The sequence below is a fragment of the Cannabis sativa genome, chromosome 7 (assembly GCF_029168945.1).
Source record: "Cannabis sativa cultivar Pink pepper isolate KNU-18-1 chromosome 7, ASM2916894v1, whole genome shotgun sequence".
In the NCBI taxonomy this organism is placed as follows: domain Eukaryota; kingdom Viridiplantae; phylum Streptophyta; class Magnoliopsida; order Rosales; family Cannabaceae; genus Cannabis; species Cannabis sativa.
In genome coordinates, this window is record NC_083607.1 from 60,259,010 (window position 1) to 60,277,391 (window position 18,382).

General features: G+C 27.9%; 2 protein-coding genes across 3 annotated transcripts; one reads left to right on the plus strand and one right to left on the minus strand.

The window, feature by feature from the left end:
* Positions 1–575: 575 nt before the first annotated feature.
* LOC115697516 (tobamovirus multiplication protein 1) lies at positions 576–6,722 on the plus strand. The gene is made up of 13 exons (XM_030624556.2): positions 576–983; positions 1,598–1,648; positions 2,275–2,308; positions 2,567–2,653; positions 2,740–2,791; positions 3,041–3,224; positions 3,315–3,410; positions 3,545–3,605; positions 3,924–3,988; positions 4,227–4,301; positions 4,415–4,487; positions 5,130–5,296; positions 6,306–6,722. Exons 1-13 carry the CDS (start codon positions 876–878, stop codon positions 6,327–6,329), a joined length of 1,077 nt encoding a protein of 358 aa, XP_030480416.2. The 5' UTR covers positions 576–875; the 3' UTR covers positions 6,330–6,722.
* LOC115697517 (mitochondrial ATP-independent inner membrane protease subunit 1b) lies at positions 6,713–8,381 on the minus strand. Of its 2 annotated transcripts, XM_030624557.2 has the most exons (5): positions 8,196–8,378; positions 7,873–8,097; positions 7,262–7,372; positions 7,076–7,138; positions 6,713–7,004 (listed from the first exon to the last, which is right to left on the minus strand). In XM_030624557.2, exons 1-5 carry the CDS (start codon positions 8,337–8,339, stop codon positions 6,978–6,980), a joined length of 570 nt encoding a protein of 189 aa, XP_030480417.1. In that variant the 5' UTR covers positions 8,340–8,378; the 3' UTR covers positions 6,713–6,977. The 2 variants fall into 2 exon arrangements, with proteins under 2 accessions (XP_030480417.1, XP_060957593.1); XM_061101610.1 differs by having other exon boundaries at positions 6,713–7,138; positions 8,196–8,381.
* Between the last annotated feature and the right edge of the window lie 10,001 nt (positions 8,382–18,382).

Consider the following 18,382-nt stretch of genomic DNA (forward strand, 5'->3'; position numbering starts at 1 on the left):
TGTAATAAAATAAAGTTAATGTGTATAAATGTTAGTTTAACCGTGTGAAGATATATATAATAAAGTGTGTATTTTTTATTTTTGGTGTAAAAATTTCAAAAAATTATGTTATTATTTTTTAGGAGTTTTTTCATTTTTACATTTATTTATTTATTTTTTTTTTGTATTTTTACGAAATTCTACATAAAAACCCTCATAGTAACTAACGGTGCAGTGTAAATCGCAATCAAAATTCACATAGCAACTCACACAAAAACTATCGAAAAAACTACTAAAACAACCCAAATGAAAAATTTGAAAAAAAAATTAAAAAATAGTATTTATATATTTTGTTGAGTGTTATAAATTAATTTCTCTCTTTTTTTTTCATTCAAAAGCTATTAATTATATATATTAATTAATTAATTAATTATGGTCAAATCAAAAGGTGGAAGAAAAGGGAATCAACGTGAATCTTCTCTACTTTGAGTGTCACACGTATAAAAGCAAGCAACCGCACGTGCGAGACACCCAAGCCCAAAAAGTACCGTACCTTATTCTTCTACATTCAATACCTTAAAATTACCAATATACCCTCGTCCTCTTCATTTATTTACCAAAATTACCCTCGACATTTTCCTTTCTCAGATTTTCGCCCAAAGGATCTAATCTTCTTCTTTTTCTTCTGCCATGAAAGATTCCATCAACGAGGTTTCATTCTCCCTCCGTACATTTTTACTTCTTCGCCAACATTTCCAACCCAATCCACTGCCAATTCAACAAGCTGTCTCCCATTATTAGAAACACCAGCTTTTTTCATTTATATATATAACTTTATTAGGCTATAGATATAGATATATTATATATATACAGAGACATAAACTGTAAAGGAGAAGATGATTGAATTGACGGAAGAAGGGTTTTGTTTTCCGAAGCTTTTGGTGGGTGTTAATGTTGCTCTTGCTCTTGTTGATGGTTTTATTGCGGTTGTTTCATTGGCTCAGGTTTGGTGTTTTTTTTTTTTTTTTAATAAATTTCTTTCATTTATTGCGAATTTGAATTGGGTTTTGCTTTTGTTTATCGATTTGGTGACTGGATTTTGTGGAAATATTGCCAATGTGGGCTTTGTGTGGCTGGAATTTGATGAATTGGGTTCGAGTGGATAAATGAATTTTAGATGAGTTGTTTATGTTTTGAAGCTGAATTTGGATTCTGGGTTTGGATTTTATGGCTTTGTTTTGATTGTTTTGATGGTTTGGTTTTGGATTATTGTTAGAAATTGGATTTGGGTTATTACAGGTATCCTCATTGGATAAAGTATTGTGCTTTATAGCTTGTTATAGCAATATGAGACTTAGTTTGAATAAGCTGTAGTTGAACATTTCAAATTTGTAATGTTTTTGATAGTTTGAACTTCATTTTGCTCTGTCGTAAATGGAGAGCTTGTATGAGCATTGTTGTTACAAGTCACCATTTGGATTGTAGTTTATTAAGCCAATTCTATTGAGAATGGAGAGACTAGTTATACATTTGAGGAAACAATGTATAATGCATATTCATGTACTGTTTGTTTTACTTTCTTAAAATGATCAATGCTTATTTGTTTCGATAATTTCAGCTACACAGGATTCATTCCAGGAACAGACACAGTGGGTGGACTCGCCAAAAAGTAAGTGTTATGTTTTTGGACAGTTTCGGTTTATATCTATGTTTGTAATGTGTTTGTGCATGCCTTTTTTTATTCAAGTGATATTGCTAGGGCTGTGATGTGAACTATATCCAACCCTATTTAAATTCGGTTCCTTGGCATACTATGAAACTGTTTAAGAAATTTTTAGAGATGTAGGCTGCTTGATATGTGTTAGAGACTCAACTTGTATCTCAAAAGTTAGTAAAAACCTGTTCCTAATAACCTGAGAAACACAGTCTATAAGTTCCCCACCTAGGAAGTGGTTTCAAGACTCTAGTTTTGAAATTCAGCTCGGTCATAGTAATACTTCATCCCCCAATCTTAACAGATCTCAATGAGACATATTGTGCCTGTTTGTATGCATATTGGTATTTTACAGTGTAATTTACCTTCCCCAATTGCATATATACATACATATGCCTATGTTTGTTGATATATTAATATATGAATGTACGTATAAAGCTTACATTTACAATACATGTACAAGTACTCGATAAATCTTTTTGTGTTGTGTTGTGTTGTTACTGTTTGTATGCCATAACTAGCATCTATCTAAAATCCTATTGAATGTTTTCATATTTACACATAAAACTTCTAAATTTCAGGTCTTTCATCTCATGATTGGCTCTTCTAATATGGGTAAGAAAATATAATTTTGACACTATAAAGTTTATACTATAAATCCCAGAACTTGCTTAGCTAGTCCAAGTTCAAACCTAATATTTGAAAACTACGGCAATTGCTATAGCTAACTACAAACCTAATCTTTTGAGCTTCCCCTTTCGGGTTTTTTTTTTTGACATACTAATATTTATTAGTAACTTTAGCTTAAGCATTTTGACACTTCTGAAACTTACTGTATCATGAGTTAACAACATATTTGGCTTCTCATTACAGGTTACTTTCTATATTTTTTATTAAGTCTTATTGCCGCTTGCGAGGGGTGGCAATGTTGGTCACACTCTTGTGGCTTTGTTTTCATGGGTATGCTTCCTGTCATGGCAGCAAGATATATATTTTCATTAATGGCTTGTTGAAAATTCTTGAAAAGTCAAACTTTTGCTTTGCAGCTTTCCCAAATGTTCTGTTTTCTGCAGCGTTTCTTCTTCTTTTATCGTTCTGGTATGTTTTCTTTTTGGTTGTTTCAAAGGTTCCAAATTTACTTAAGATACATTTTGAATGTAGTTTACAAATCTTAAATATCCTTTCTTCTCAAGTGGTTTGGAGGTATAATTAATTTTTGCTTTAGTTAGATCTAATTGCTGTTCTCAAATCGATCGTATTGCTATCAGCGTATTATAAACTATAAGTGGTGTCTTCTTGCTTCTCGGTCTTTTCTGTTTTTGTTCGCCTTAATAAACTTTCCTATAGGGTTGATCTCTGTCATCAGTCAGATGATGAAGATGATGAGGATGAAGAAAGCAGTGCTGAGGAATCTTTGTTAGAGAAGACATTTAATGAACGGAATTCATTAAACGCAGATAATCACAATCACCGAAGATGTTTACCTTTCCGGTTGGTTCATGTTCGAAGCCGCCAGAAAATTGTTATTTTGGTACGGAAATAATATGTACAATAGCTCATAATTAAGTGTTATATGTTACTACGTTTTCCCGAGATGCATAACTCAGTACTTATTTATCAGGCAACTCTTCTAGCTATTGTAATAATGTTCGCATTTGCCGTTATAATCTGGATTGGGATGGGGAAAAACCCTATTGATTCGACAGTGGTGGCTCGGGTATGCACTACGCACACATTGATACATTTTGTATTTTCTTTCCTTGGCATTGTTATAGAATGCTTTCTATATTTTCCCTTTTCTTAGATTAACATATATTAGAGTTGTTACGATGACTTTATCGATTTATGCAGGTATATGTAGAAGTTTTCGCTGGAGCAATGCTTTTATTAGCCGGAGCACTAGCTTGTTATGGTGAGTAATCTTTCGTTCAAGTTTATCCGATTTTATGGTCTCGAAACTTGTTACACTTTACAAGATGCTATTGATTTGTTTTTTGTTGAATGAAGTAATGTAAATGTAAAACACTCGAAAGAACCGGCCTTTCCAATTCAACACCGATGCTTCCTTATAAAGTCGTTTGTATATTTCATTATAAAGTCAAAAATGTTTATATTACTAATGAACTCTCATGGAAGTCACTACATAGATTGTTTTACGCATGTTTTCTTTTCTTTTTACCATTAATTTGTGTATGCTTTAATATTTTTTTGGTCCTTTTCTTTTTTCAAGGAATATTAATATGCCTGAAAATGAGCAAAGTCAGGACCGAAAGAGCTTCTTCGGAGCTTTGGAAGGTTTTTTTTTTCTTTCCTTTTTTTTTTCCATTTATTCTTAATGTGATATTTCTTAGCTGCGAGTTTATGCTAAACATACTTTACTTTTCAACTTTATCCAGATATAAGATTGCTCAAAAGGTTTGTTTTTTCGGCATATAATTGAAAACCTTTTTATGAGCACTTCCCATGTTTTTATCTTCTTTTTCTTTTCCTTTCATGAAAATTGTGCTGAATGAACGTAACTTTGGGTTCGCAGGTTGCGGGTTTAGCTGTTGTTTGTGTTATATGTTTCACCTCTAGTGCTTTTGTGGCTCTCTTAACCGATATTCCTGTAAGTTCTTATCCATAGTGAGTGTAATGACATTCATTTTTCTTTCAAACATCTAACTCGGTGTAATAGATCTCTCGTGACGTTCATTTCTCAAATTCTTTTCTTAATTGCAGATGCTTTATCACTGGCATGACCAAGAAGTAAATGGTGTTTGTATATTTCTTCTAATCGTGTATTACTTTGTAGGTAAGTAATGCTAACTAAGCCTCCAAATTCAGTTAACGAGTTGATCGTATTCTTCTCTCTTCTTGAAAGAATTAGAGCATAGGCATTGCATTGATATCAAAGAGAAAATTACGAAGTTCCAAACTCTTCGAGACTGTTTGGTTTCTCCCGGAAAGTGTTTTACTTTCTTTTAACACATAAATTCTCACTGATATTCTTGTAAGTTTTAAGATAGGACTAGCCTTTATATAGACTCAGCCACTAACTATAAAGCAATAACAGTATTCTAACTAAAGAACGAAACATCCGACCCTATAGGAACTAAGCTGAACTAACTAACTTGTGACTCATATATTTGAGCTCTAACAATGACTAGTTATGAAATTAAGTTCACTACTATATGTATATTCTCTTGAGATTTCGATTTGGGTTGTTTTAATCCTTAAAAATTCTCAAGATCTCTATTCCAATCAACAGGATTTGCATCAGGTTTTAGTCTCCTTAACACCCCTAATGATTACATGGTGTTAAGCACTGATTAGCTAAGTCAGATGCAAATGTGGTTGTTGATAACAAAGAAAAGAAATGATTTTTTCTCTTGGGAGAAGTGGTAAATTGAGCTCCCTTTGTTAATTTGTTTTATTTGCTTTCATGTGCTTCTAGGTTCATCAATGCCCTCAGCCTTTTTATTATGGGTCATGAGAGAAGTACCGCCCTTAATAACAGCTTATGTACAACCAGAATCAGCTACATTAACTTTCGTAAGCGATACTACAGCAGCAATACCAAATCCTCATCACTGGACTACCGCGCCAAGTGTTAGAAATCAGGTCTGCATTATTTCTTTCATGTCTATACCATATTCACATCCTCTCATAACCCAATACATGTTTTTTTATAAATATTATTTGTATGAACATTGGCCATGGTTTTATATAATTTTATGGATGGGAAGCTTAGAAGATCATGTCTCAGTTCTGGTTATTAGGGGCAGCAGTCCTTTGTTTTTATTTTTTCAACTTTAGAAATCAATCGAACGGGTAAGGCCAAGGTAAGTAAAATTTGCAGTCTAAAGATTATCGAAGGTGGGTTCGATTACCCCTTCTTCCAGATGATATTTTTTTCTTTTTACAAAGAACAGTTACTCATTGATGAAAATATGGAGTACAAAGGTCATAATAGCTAGTAGAATTTCTTCCAACCAAATAACCTCGTTTTCTTCGAAATGATGTTTAGTCTAGTCAAAGTAACCGATTTATTGTATACTAATGAATATTTAAACTGAAGGGTAAATACTATTTTAGACCAAGTGTTTTGCAAAAGTTACTAATTAGATTTTCTGTTTTGTTAAATGACAAAACGGATCTTATATTTTTCAAAATGGTAAAAATAAGACCATAAACTCAATTTTTTTTAAAAAAATATTTTTTAATATAACCAACTTTAAGACAATGTCTAACACGAACAAATATAGAAAATGTAACCAATTTGTCATAACATCTTTAGATCAGATTATTATTAAGTTTTATTTTGACAAAAAATCAGTTCAGGATCTTATTTGTATAATTTTAGAAAATACAGGGTCTATTTTGTCATTTAACAAAACAGAAAGTCTAATTGATAACCTTTACAAAATACAGGATTTAAAATAGTATTTACCGTATACTGAAAGACATTAGCAGAATTGAAACTTCATTATAAAGTAGTGTCCTGCTTAGGTCAAAATAAAAAAGAAGACCTAACCGAAAACAGGATCGGACAATAGAGATATCTTGTGTTTATAAAAGAAATACATTTTTGCTGAAATTTGAACATTTACTCTTTGGTTTTGATCTGCAGATATCAAGAGCAAGTCCTATATAACTTAACATCTCTATGCAAATCAAGTTCTCTTCTTTTTTTCTGCCCCAAAAATTGATATAAGGATATATATGGCCAAGATCTGCATATGTGGATTGTGGGCACTGGATTTGGTGAGATCACAGCTTGAGGAACTTGGACAATTATGATGAGATCAAAGAAGGAGGCGGCTGCTGCTACCGAGTCACACACAAATCCTTAACGGGCACTTGGAGTCGAGCCGTAAGGTTGCCAATGCCATGGTTCCTTTTTTAACATTTTGTCCATGTACATATAATAACTTGCACAATGATAAATCTTCTAACTTTATAAAAATGTTTCTGTTTAGCAATGAGAGAATAGAAACATAGTATGTGAATCCTTTTCATTTGTTGGACATAACAATATTTAGCAGAATTTTCAATTTCATTAATAATGAAGCTTGACATTTTTTGTTTGGTAAGCCAGAACAATCTCTTGCCTCAAACCAATGTACCAAAACATAATAAAACTGTCAAGAAAGAAGTCAAAGAGAGTTGCAATCTAAAACCCAATTGAAAAACAACTCGAAACAAATGGTGGCGACAGCCGAACTTCGCAAGCTTTTGCTGCAACTTTGATTGAATTGATCATCCTCTGTACAATGACCAAGGAAGGAAGGTCTGTGATTGTTTAAATGGCTTCAGTTGAAGACAGATCCTGAATTTATGAAAACTTATTAGCATAGTTTGCTATGAATTAGTATTAAAAAATATATATGTTCTTGATACCTTATCTGAGATTGGCTCTGTTTTGTTTGGTCCAAGTGACCCAAAATCTTTGGGAGGCCATATCTATTGTACAAGAAAACAAAATTGGGAGAAAAATCAAGACAAAGATGACTTTTTTCAGAGTATTGTACCTTTGTTAAAACCATATTAAAAGTAAACAGTTAAGAGAAGAAAGAAGAAATATACCCTCCAGATGAATTTTCCTTCAAGGAGACCATAAGGGACTGGCCCAAAATTTCTTGAATCCCTTGAAGCATAGATATTGTCTCCCTCTACCCAAACATGTCCCTTTGGAACCTTAGAAAAAGACAGAAACAACAAACTAATAAATACGATTTTTGCCACCCGAACTATCATGCTCCATGATTTGTGTTCCGAACTACTACCAATACCAAATCATGTCTCCCGAATTTTGGACAGACGAACACAATTTGGTGGTTGAAATTGAAATAATTCCAAGCCGAATTTAGAACAACATGAAAATTTCGGGAGCATGATCAGGTAGTGTCTATGGTTTTGGAGTCAAAAATCATATTTATACATTTCTAAACTCCAAAATCAAACACAACAAAGCTAATCACAAATTCAAATCCAAAAACTCAACAAATATTACAAAACAACAAGATAAATTTGAAAGAGGCATAACATCAAACACTTGGAAGACACAAACAAAAAACATCAAAAAATATCAAACAATTTCATCAAAATCAAAACACATTCTCTTTACATTATACTCAAAAATCAAAACCCAATAGCTTAAAACTAAAAGAAATCTAAATTTGATTCAACACTCATACCACAGTGGTGTCCGTCCGATCACTTTTTCCAGGCTCAACCACATACGAAACAGAGTCACCTTCCAATCCAATCAACCGTTTGGTGACCACAACAGTTGGGTGAAGAGGTGATCTCACCAGCACGATATCACCGCGATCCACCGATCCCAACCGGGTCGAGACCCGTTCGGCGAGGATCAAGTCGCCATTGAGGCTCAGAGTCGGGAGCATGCTAGGACCGTAGGGCTGCAAACAGAGGATCATCAAGTTATGTCCTTTTTGGTAATTTCGTTACTGATGTTATTACATAGAGATTGTGATCCAGTGTGGTGACGAGTACTTACCAGAACTATTGTGAAGAGGTATTTGTTTGCCACGTGGAGTCCGCAAAAGACCTTTAAGGTTAAAAAGGCCATTTCCATTCCTTCACGTACTATATTTTTCTCTCTCATTACGTACAGAAAGTCTCTCACTTTTCTAAATGCCATTTTTGCTCTCTCTCTCTCTCTCTCTCTCTCTCTCTCTAGAATAAGATTTTTTATCAATTGAAATGAAATAGTAGTCTTGTGGGCAATAATGTCATTTCATAATTTTATGGGCCTATGGGCTTGGACCTTAATGTAGCAAAGGTGAGCCCAAGAACTTAAACTGCTCTTTTTCTTTTTCTTCTTTTTTTTTTTTTTGGGTAAGTTGAAAAATGCCTCTTTTATTAATCAATTAATCAAATTTACCCTTAATTTTATGTTTATTTGAAACATACCTCTTTTTATATGTATTGTACCCAAAATACCCTGACATAAGAGAGTCATATGAAGAGTATCTTAAAGTGAGGGGCGAAATTGGTACAATGTTTAAAAAAAGAGGTAAAAATACTAGACTTTAATAAAGAAGGTAAAAATAAAAGAGGACAATATAAAAAGGGTATAGAGTGTAATTTCCTCCTTTTTTTTTTTTGAGTAAGGAATAATTAAGACACAATTTTTTGTAAAATATTTACATTTTTACGTTCAAAGAACGTTTTTTTTATATTTTTACGGTTTTTCAAAAAATAACACGAAAATAACAAGAAAATTACATCAAAATAACAACAAAAAATAACATACATATTACAAAAAATTAACAACAAATTAACAAGATTACAACATAAAAAGACCGTATTTTTTATAAATAAAATAAAAGAAATCGTAAAAATGTTTAAAATTCTGTGAAACCGTAGTTTTGTAATTTTTTTGTTGTTTTTATGTTTTTGTGAAATAATCCCTTTTTTAATATGCCTTTATAAATTACAAAGAGGGAATTATAAATTTTACAGGTTTTTATATATTTTTGTGCAAAAATATAGTTTTTTTTTTCTTTTCAAAAAGATTATTTTATGAAAAAATTGAAGAAAATAATTAAAAAATATAGGAAAATTAAGTAAAAGTAACCATGATAACCAATTAACATAAGGGGATAACTAGATACTTATGCTGTTTTTTTTTTATACATTTTAACTTTTTTCTAAAAATTTTCCAAAAAAATAACTTTTTAAAAAAATATATATATATTTATAATCTTATACTTTAAAAATTATATAAATAAAAATTTCCCTTATAAATAAAGGATAGAATTAGACATCATAGTCATTATAGATAATGTTTTGCTGGTATTATTGATAACTCAACTATATCAGTTAAGTTTTGAGCAAAAGTTCTTTTAACTACGTTATGAGCCACAAAATTATAAAATATAAAAATAATAGCGAAATTACAATCTAAAAATAAAGTAAAGAGTTTATTACATTGATGAAAGTAATTACCAATACTCCAACTGAAATAAGCATCTTTCATTATTTTTGTAGTTATCTTAGAATCGCTCTTAATCAATACAATGGTGCTTTAAAGAAACCACTGTCTTCACGACTAGCAAACAAGTCGCAGGTTCCCTGTCTCCTTCGACTAATTACTTAATACATATTGTGTGTTTGTAAATAACTTTACAAATACCAAATAATATAATTAATAATTAAAATATATTTAAAATTACAAAAGATATTTGAATGCGAGGTTATAATTATAAATTTTACAGACTTGTTAAGCCAAATAAGTAATAAGTATATAGAAAAATAATTTTTTATTAAGTAATATTTAAATTGAATTTCTTTAATAATTATGTAGTATAATTATATTAAATTCTCATAAGATCGTAAGAATTAAAAAGTAATTAAGACTTATTAATTACCGTATAATTACATAGTCAGATAAGCATATGTCAAATAAAATATTCACGTAATTAAATAAATACACCTTTAAAATAAAAATATTATAAAATTTATCCTACATTATCATACTAATATATCAAATAATACCATTCAAAAAACATATATCAAATATCACATAATATTTATTACAAGAGAAAAATAACAAATCATTTACTAGAATGTAAAAAATAAACATATACTACAATTTTTACTCAATTTTGTTGGATAACATCCTTGCCAAATTCCAATGATTGTGTTGGATTTTTTATATATATACTAAATTTGACATTTGATAGCCTAATTTGTTTTGGTGGTATGTTACTTTCAATTGGGGATTATTCCTTTTTTTTTTCAAAGTTCCATTGATGACCTAAAATGCAATTTTCAAAGTTGGAATATTTCCCTTCAATTTTTTTTTTTTCACACTCATGCTATCTTGTTTATTATCATAGATTGGTTGCTTCTAACAAATTTATTTCAATTCATATTTACTTTATCACATAAGATAATTGAATGATTTTCAATCTAAATAGTAAATAGGTGGCTATGATTTGTGGTCTATGAAATATTCTAATGGATTTTACTTCTTGACATTTTTTATCTTTTCACAAAGTAACTATTTTTTAATGTTATTATTATTATCATTATTATTAGAATTACTCTATATACTATTTTTTTATTTTTTATTTTTAAATTTACGATTTGGGTTGCTCTGGTAGTTGCTTCTGTAGTTTCTATGTAGGTTGCTATGTGGATTTTGATTGCAATTTAAATTGCTCTATTGGTTGTTATGTGAATTTCTGTAAAAATACAAAAAAAAAAAAAAAAAAAAAACTATTTTGAAATGTAAAAATGAAAACACCCTTATTATTATTATTATTATTATTATTATTATTATTATTATTATTATTATTATTATTATTATTATTATTGAAGCGTTTAAATATACATTACATTGCATAAGTTGGAATTCGATCTTAAGATCACAATTCATTTCTTACGAACGGTTAATAATTTTTTTACTAAATTAAAATATGTAAGATTTGATATTAAGTTATATCAAATTAATATCATCTTATAATTAGGGGTGTTCATTGGATCACATCCAATGAATTTGGACCCATCCGATCCAATCCAATTATTTATTGGATATTAGATTTTTCCATCCGATCCAATCCAATTGAATTGAGTCATCCGATCCGATCCGATCTAATGGATGTATTGGATTGGATCGGTTCCATCAATTGGATGCTTTAACTGGTTTTTTATTAGATTGGATTGGATCCATCCAATGAATCCCAATGATGAATCCAATCCATTTTAACCACTATTTAGGCTAATTTCATTAAAAAAAAACATATATGAAAAAACATAATTTAAAACCTAATAAATAATAAAATAATATATAAAATATTAAATAAAATAATTAAATATATAAAATTATAAATATTAAATATGATTGGATGGACATTGGATGATATTGGATTGGATTGGATCGGTTATCCATTGGATCGGATGTCTCATCCAATATCCGATCCGATCCAATTAGATTTTTAAAATTTGCATCCGATCCGATCCAATTATGATTGGATATCCGATTCTATTGGATCGGTCGGTTGGAATTGAATTGGATGACTTTCTGCACACCCCTACTTATAATAGCTAATGTTGGACATTATAGAGGTTCTTTGACAATTTTCAATTTTTTTAGTGCATAAGATTTGCACAAGAAAATAAGGCTCAAATCTTTGAGTATATAGGGTAAAATTTAAATATATTAATAAATAAATAAATTTTGAAAATAAAAATAAAAATAAAATCACATAAATACATAAATATCATCAAAAGAATTTTTATTTTGAAGAAAATAGTGTAGCTCGTCCTCTCAATTTCCATGAGAAATTCTTTTGTCATTTAATCTCAACATGATTTTGACTAAGCATTGCTTTGATCTAAATACTTTTATTATCTCCTAATTTTAATAAAGTACTAATTAATGTAAAATTACATCACTTTAAATCATCAATACCCAAATTAAATGAGTGTTTGGTATAAACAATTTTTGGCCATTACAATTTCTAAAATAAAATAAATAAATTCGTACCAAATATATATTGTAAGGAAATTACTTATTAATCTTTTAATATTTTTTAAAAAATAATATTTAAAATTTTAAAAATTTGAGGAAAATAAATATACAATTTAATAATATTAAAATTAAACACATTCCCAATATTAAAAAGAACAATAAAAAAATAATATTGCAAATAATCTATTAATATTTATATATATTTAAATTAATCTAAAATTGGTATAAGCTTAATAACCTAAAACAAATAATATTAATATTTATATATATTTACATTAATATAAAATAAATAATATGTATATTTATATATATTTTTAACATTACCTTATTAACACCACTAAATTTAATGGAATATTCTCATATTTTTAAAATATTCTGTTAAACTAACAAAAATCGTTAGATATCCACATTTTATATATAAAGATATATTTATTGACAAAATATATTATTTTACTCATAATGTAAAATGTTTTAATATTTCCTTCAAATATGCAAAACCTTACTCTTTAATTTAGTAAAAACAAAAAAAAAAAAAAAAAAAATTGAAAACCTCAAGTTGTTGTATAAAAATCTCATATGGTATAATTGGATCAACAAAAGTAAAATAATAAAAATAAAAATAAAAATAAAAACGTTTGTCATGATGTAAACAAACTTGATTAAAAAAAGACATAAAGAACCAAGTTTCCTAATAATGTGTCACAACAAAGAAGTATTCTTGTGACCTATTTTTTTCCATACTAAATTCATAGTGCTTCCTCCCCTTTAAACTTAAAAAAATACTTGGTTTTGAATCTTACAATGCATGCTTACTTGATTATATAAAATAATAATAATAATAATAATAATAATAATAATAATAATAATAATATAATATCACATTTCTCCTAACCTCATATTCATATACATTAAGGTTGATAATGGTTCCCTTGATCAAAGCAATTAGGTTAAAAATGATTGATATTGTTCATGAGGAGCCCACTATATACTCACCAAAGCTTTCTCTCTCTCTCTCTCTCTGCATTTCATGTAGAAATAAGGGCAGATCCACATAGAAACAAGGTGGGACAGTTATCCTTTTAAAAAAATCGAGAAAAAGATGTATATGTTTTGTAATTAGTTACGACATATATTTGTAATAAAATATGATATTTATAAATATGATATTAGTTTTGGTGTAATAGTTAAATTAGATTACATATATGATAGAGGTCACGGTTCAAATCTCATGAAAAGTTTTTTTTTTTTAATTTACTTTTGTCCCTGTTTTACGGGAAAAAAAATTACACACCTTTTCACTTTAAATCTTAGGTCAGCCATTAAGTAAAAGTCAAAGTAAATCAAACCAAGCTTAGAGTATATATTACCTTAAACAAAATACATAAAACAAAACTTGGAATGGAATGCAATATTAATTTTTTTAATGAAGAAAGAAAAGAGGACAATCCTATTTGGTTATATGCTATACATATTGTGGCACAAAATATGCATTAAAACACTATTTCATTAAGTGTGATATTTAAGAGGACTAGTTTTTAGATGATCACATTTAATTTGTTTTATTAAGACAAATAGTTTTAGATATCACTATTATATTATTAAGTGTAATATTTTGATGTATTTTTTGTGTGTATCATTACTGTATGCATGTTTATAATAAGGGTGTTGATAAAATACTCGACCTAATATAATTTATAAAGTGCAAATATTTTTATTTATATTTGTACAGAATAGATTTGAGTTAAAAACTCTAAAATCCACACGTGTATGGATTAAATGTTGTTTCAAATACAAAAATAAGAGATACAATCCAATTCATACTTATTTATATTTATTTTAAAAAATTTAAATATAGTATTAATATTTTAAAGTAACTAAATACAACTAATGTATAGTTCATATCTTTTTTAAAATTTAATGTATCAAATATATTTATATAAAAAAAAAATAATCTAAAACTGTAACTATTTTTTTTTATTATTATTATATTTTGTTTATTATTTTAATTTATTGTTAGAAACATAAAATAACAACTTATTTTCTTTTGTTGTTGAAGACTTTAAAACAAATATCTTATGTTTTATCTTTTAATGATTTTGTTTTTTGGTGATGTGAAAAAAAATATATATTTTTAATTAATATTAAATAATTTAACATTAAAAGTAATTAATTTAAAATAATCGATTTAATCTAATCTACACTATTATAGATTAGATTAGATTCAAAATATAAAATCTACTTAGTGCGGATCGGACACACTATAAACAAAATAGTAATATTAGATTACCTATAATGTAATGTAAGAAATATCTGTACAGTAAAACACTTAGAAAACTTTTGCTAAATTCTATCATAATCTTGTCCTATATCTAATTATATATTCTTTGTTGTAATTATATAAAACTCCCCCATTTAATTTTAAAACCCTTGAACCAGAAGACTTTGTTGTTGCTTTTAATTTAGCATAATGAGTATTGAGTGGATTTGTGTGATGCTCCCCCAAACAAAGTCAACTTAGGGGACACTTATTCTTCTTTATATTTTATAACTTAAATTTTGTTAAAAAATATATATTGATATATTTTGTTGGAGACAAAGTGGATATTCATAATATAAAATTTGAGCAATAAGCTTTACATGTTTCAAAAATATTCTCTTTTATCATATTAAAAAAAGTTTCAAAAATATTTTCTTTTATCATAAAAAAAAAAAGATAAAAAAAAAAATAATAAAAAAAAGTTATAAAAATATTCTCATATTTATGAAATTGTGAAATAGGGTTGTATACTTAGAAGTTTGACCAAATAAAACTACTTTTATTTTATTTATTTATTTTGAAAAGATTTTATTTATTTTTATTAAAGTATATAAAGGAAATTGTTATTTGGTATTATGTGATTTTACAAAGTATAAATTTGGTACTTTTAATATGATATTGTTTTTTGGGATTTTTACACTTGGTATCTTTTTTTGTCATTTTTTTACATTTTTATCTTTATTCATTTATTTAAACATTTTTAAAAAAATTATTTTTCAATATTATATTTAAAAAGTTTGATAATTACACAAATACCTATGCATGCTTATGTCATAGGTTTTCTCCAATATTACACTCCATCTCTTCCACCTTCTTCTCTTTCATCTCCAATATTACATTCCATCTCTTCCACCTTCTTCTCTTTCATTCATTTTTTTTTTAATTTTTCTTTTATTTTCTGTTAGTTTTTTTTTTTTTTTTCCATAACCCACTATCATCCCATGTGAAGCCCTAACTCACGGATTTCAAACTCCCATCTATGCTACGATCCTAAAATGGGTTTGAAAGACATTGCAAAGAAGGGAATGGGTGATGCTGCAGAGCCATCTGGTTCTAAAAAAAGATTTTTCCAGCTAAGATTGAACCTTGTAAGGCAAAGAGAACCAAATCTTCGAGATTTGTCAAGGATGTAAGTTGGGTTGTTTTTTGATTTTTTTTTAGTTTTTTTCTTGTTGTTTTGTTTTTCGTTTGCTGTTTTGTGTTTCAATTTTTTTTCTCCATAACGTCTTAGGTTCTCTCCGATTTTGACTTCGAGGATGAAGTTTCTGATTTGGAAGTGAAGCCTAAAGTTAAACCCAAGAGTTGTTTACCTTGAATTTTTTTTTTATTTTTTTAAGTTGAAATTTTTAATCAACCGTTATTTTTTATTTTATTTTTGTTCTCATTTTTGTTTTCTTAGTTTTTTTTTTTTTTTGGTTTTGTTACTGCTATTAAATAGTTTTTAGCATCATTTAACCAAACTACACTATTTTTCTTTTTGTCAGTTTGGGTTTTCTTATTAGTTGTTTTTAAGTTTTAAATGTATTTTTTTAGGGATTATTGTTGTTTTTGTTCTCATTTTTTCTACGAAGGTTTTAAGTTTTCATAACATTTTCTCTTTATTTTTAATTCGTTGTTTGATTGTTATTTTAGTGTTCTATTGGCCTTTTCTAAACAGTTGTTTTAATGTTTAGTTTTAGTAGTTTTAGTGTTGTTTAATTTTATTTCACAGTGAACAATTTTTTTAGTAATTTCATGTTTTGCAGATTGTTGTTAATATGTTTTTTTCCCAATTGTTCATCTTTTAGGTTGTTTATGTCTGGGTGTTTTTAAAATGTTGTTTTGTAGTTGCTTTCTGGTTTTTTTTCTGAAAGCTTAGATGATGTTTGTTTTTTCATATTTTATTACCTTCAATTCTTTCTCTGATTCAATCATGGGTGAGTTTCAATGATTTCCAGATCTCCTTCTATTTGATTCTTCATCTCTGAACGTGATTTGCTTTTTTGACTGAATGTTGTTTTTGAGTTTTTTTTGTACAACAATGGAGGTTGGATGATTTTTTTTCTTTCTGTTTTTGTATTTGGATTTTCGGGATTTAAATTGTTTTCCCTTGAGATCTACATTTTTTTTAGATCTGATTTTCCTGGTTTTGGAAGGAAAATGGTTGAGAATGGGTTGGGGGATTCGTCCGCTGGGTCACGAAGAAGATGGAGGGTTCCATTTTCCTTGCTGGTATTTTTGTAATTTAACAACTTTTAGTTTCTATTTTTGTTTATTTCCCTTTTTGGGGTCATAAATGTAAACTTGTTCCATTTTTAATTTATTATAGAAAAAATCCCTTGTTTTTTGGGGTAAATAAGTCTATTGTATTGCTCAACTCAAAGAGTTATAAAGGGTAAATAACGGCATAAGTATCCAAAGTCTTAAGTTTGTAAGTAGCATAAATTCAATATTTATTTTTAGCGATATAATATAAGTACCTAATGTTTGTAAAACTGTAATTTTTTTCTAATTTCGTCAGTACAGACTTTATTACTATTTTAAACATGACACATATAAGGTCTAAATTCTAGATCATTGGGTCTAGATAGAAACATGTAATAACAATTACTTCTAAATATTATTTTAATAAATTCATAACAAAGTCTGTACTGACGAAATTGGAAGAAAATTACAATTTTACAAACATTGAGTACCTAAGCCGCTAAAAATAAATATTAGGTTTAAGTCGCTTACAAAATTAAAACTTTAGGTACTTATGTCGTTATTTACCCAATTACAAAACTAAGGTGGTGTTTGGTTAGAAGTAATAAAATGGAATGGAATGAAAAGAAACAATCTTCATTCCATTCATTTGTTTGGTTGCATATTAAAGTATTGGAATGTCATTCCAATAGAATGACCTTTTCTACCATTTTGGTAGAATGACTATTCCATTTTGAAATTGAAAGAAAGACCATTCCAATACATAATAAAAAAATTCAATAATTTTTTTATCAATTTTTTTTTATATATTTTAAATTTTATTTCATTTAATTCCAATTCATATTCTCATTCTCATTCTTATTCTTATGTTTTTATTTCTCCCATCTAAACACCACCTAAGATATACCTCAAGCCATACCAGCACAAAAACAATAAGAAAATAATTGTTAGATTCAGCCAAATCAGGATGTTAGATTACTAGATACTTGTATTTATAAAATTAGTCAAAATAATACTTTATCTATGATTTTGGTTAATAATTTTACCATAATACCTAAATTATTATTCCTTTTTAGTATTTTAAATAAGTAAAATTTATTGGGAAAGAAATATGATAACACATATTGATATTATTCACGAAAAAATAATTTTGAAATTATAAAAAATAACAAATTAAAATAAAAACTAAATAGAACTTTTTAAAAATTGGTTTTTCATTTTTGTTAAACGCATTTTTAAATAATTTTTTATTTTAAAAATTAAGAACTAGACTAGTTATAACATTATATGTGTCATAATATTTTTTTTAAATAAATTTTGACAATTTAAAGTACCTAAATAAGAGATAATTGTTGTTAGTAGTTATGAATAACAAGTTCTCTACAATTGAAGAAGTTGTTAGCGTTGTAGTTACGTAAGGGTTTCTGCTGCAACAGAATCTACTGTTGTGTCTTCTAAGCGGTAGAGGAAACTGAATATAGAGTTCTTAAGATTAATTATGATGCTGTAATATCTTTTATCCAACTTTATTTGAGTTTTTGTGTCAAGCAATTTGTGAATCAGGCGATCGATTGGCTGACTCATTTTTCTAATTTTAATATGGCAATTAGTGATTGCTATTAATAAAATTATATAACTTTTTTTAAAACAAATTGAGTAATTTGGGCAATATAGAAAAATTATTGATCGAAATCCTAAAAAA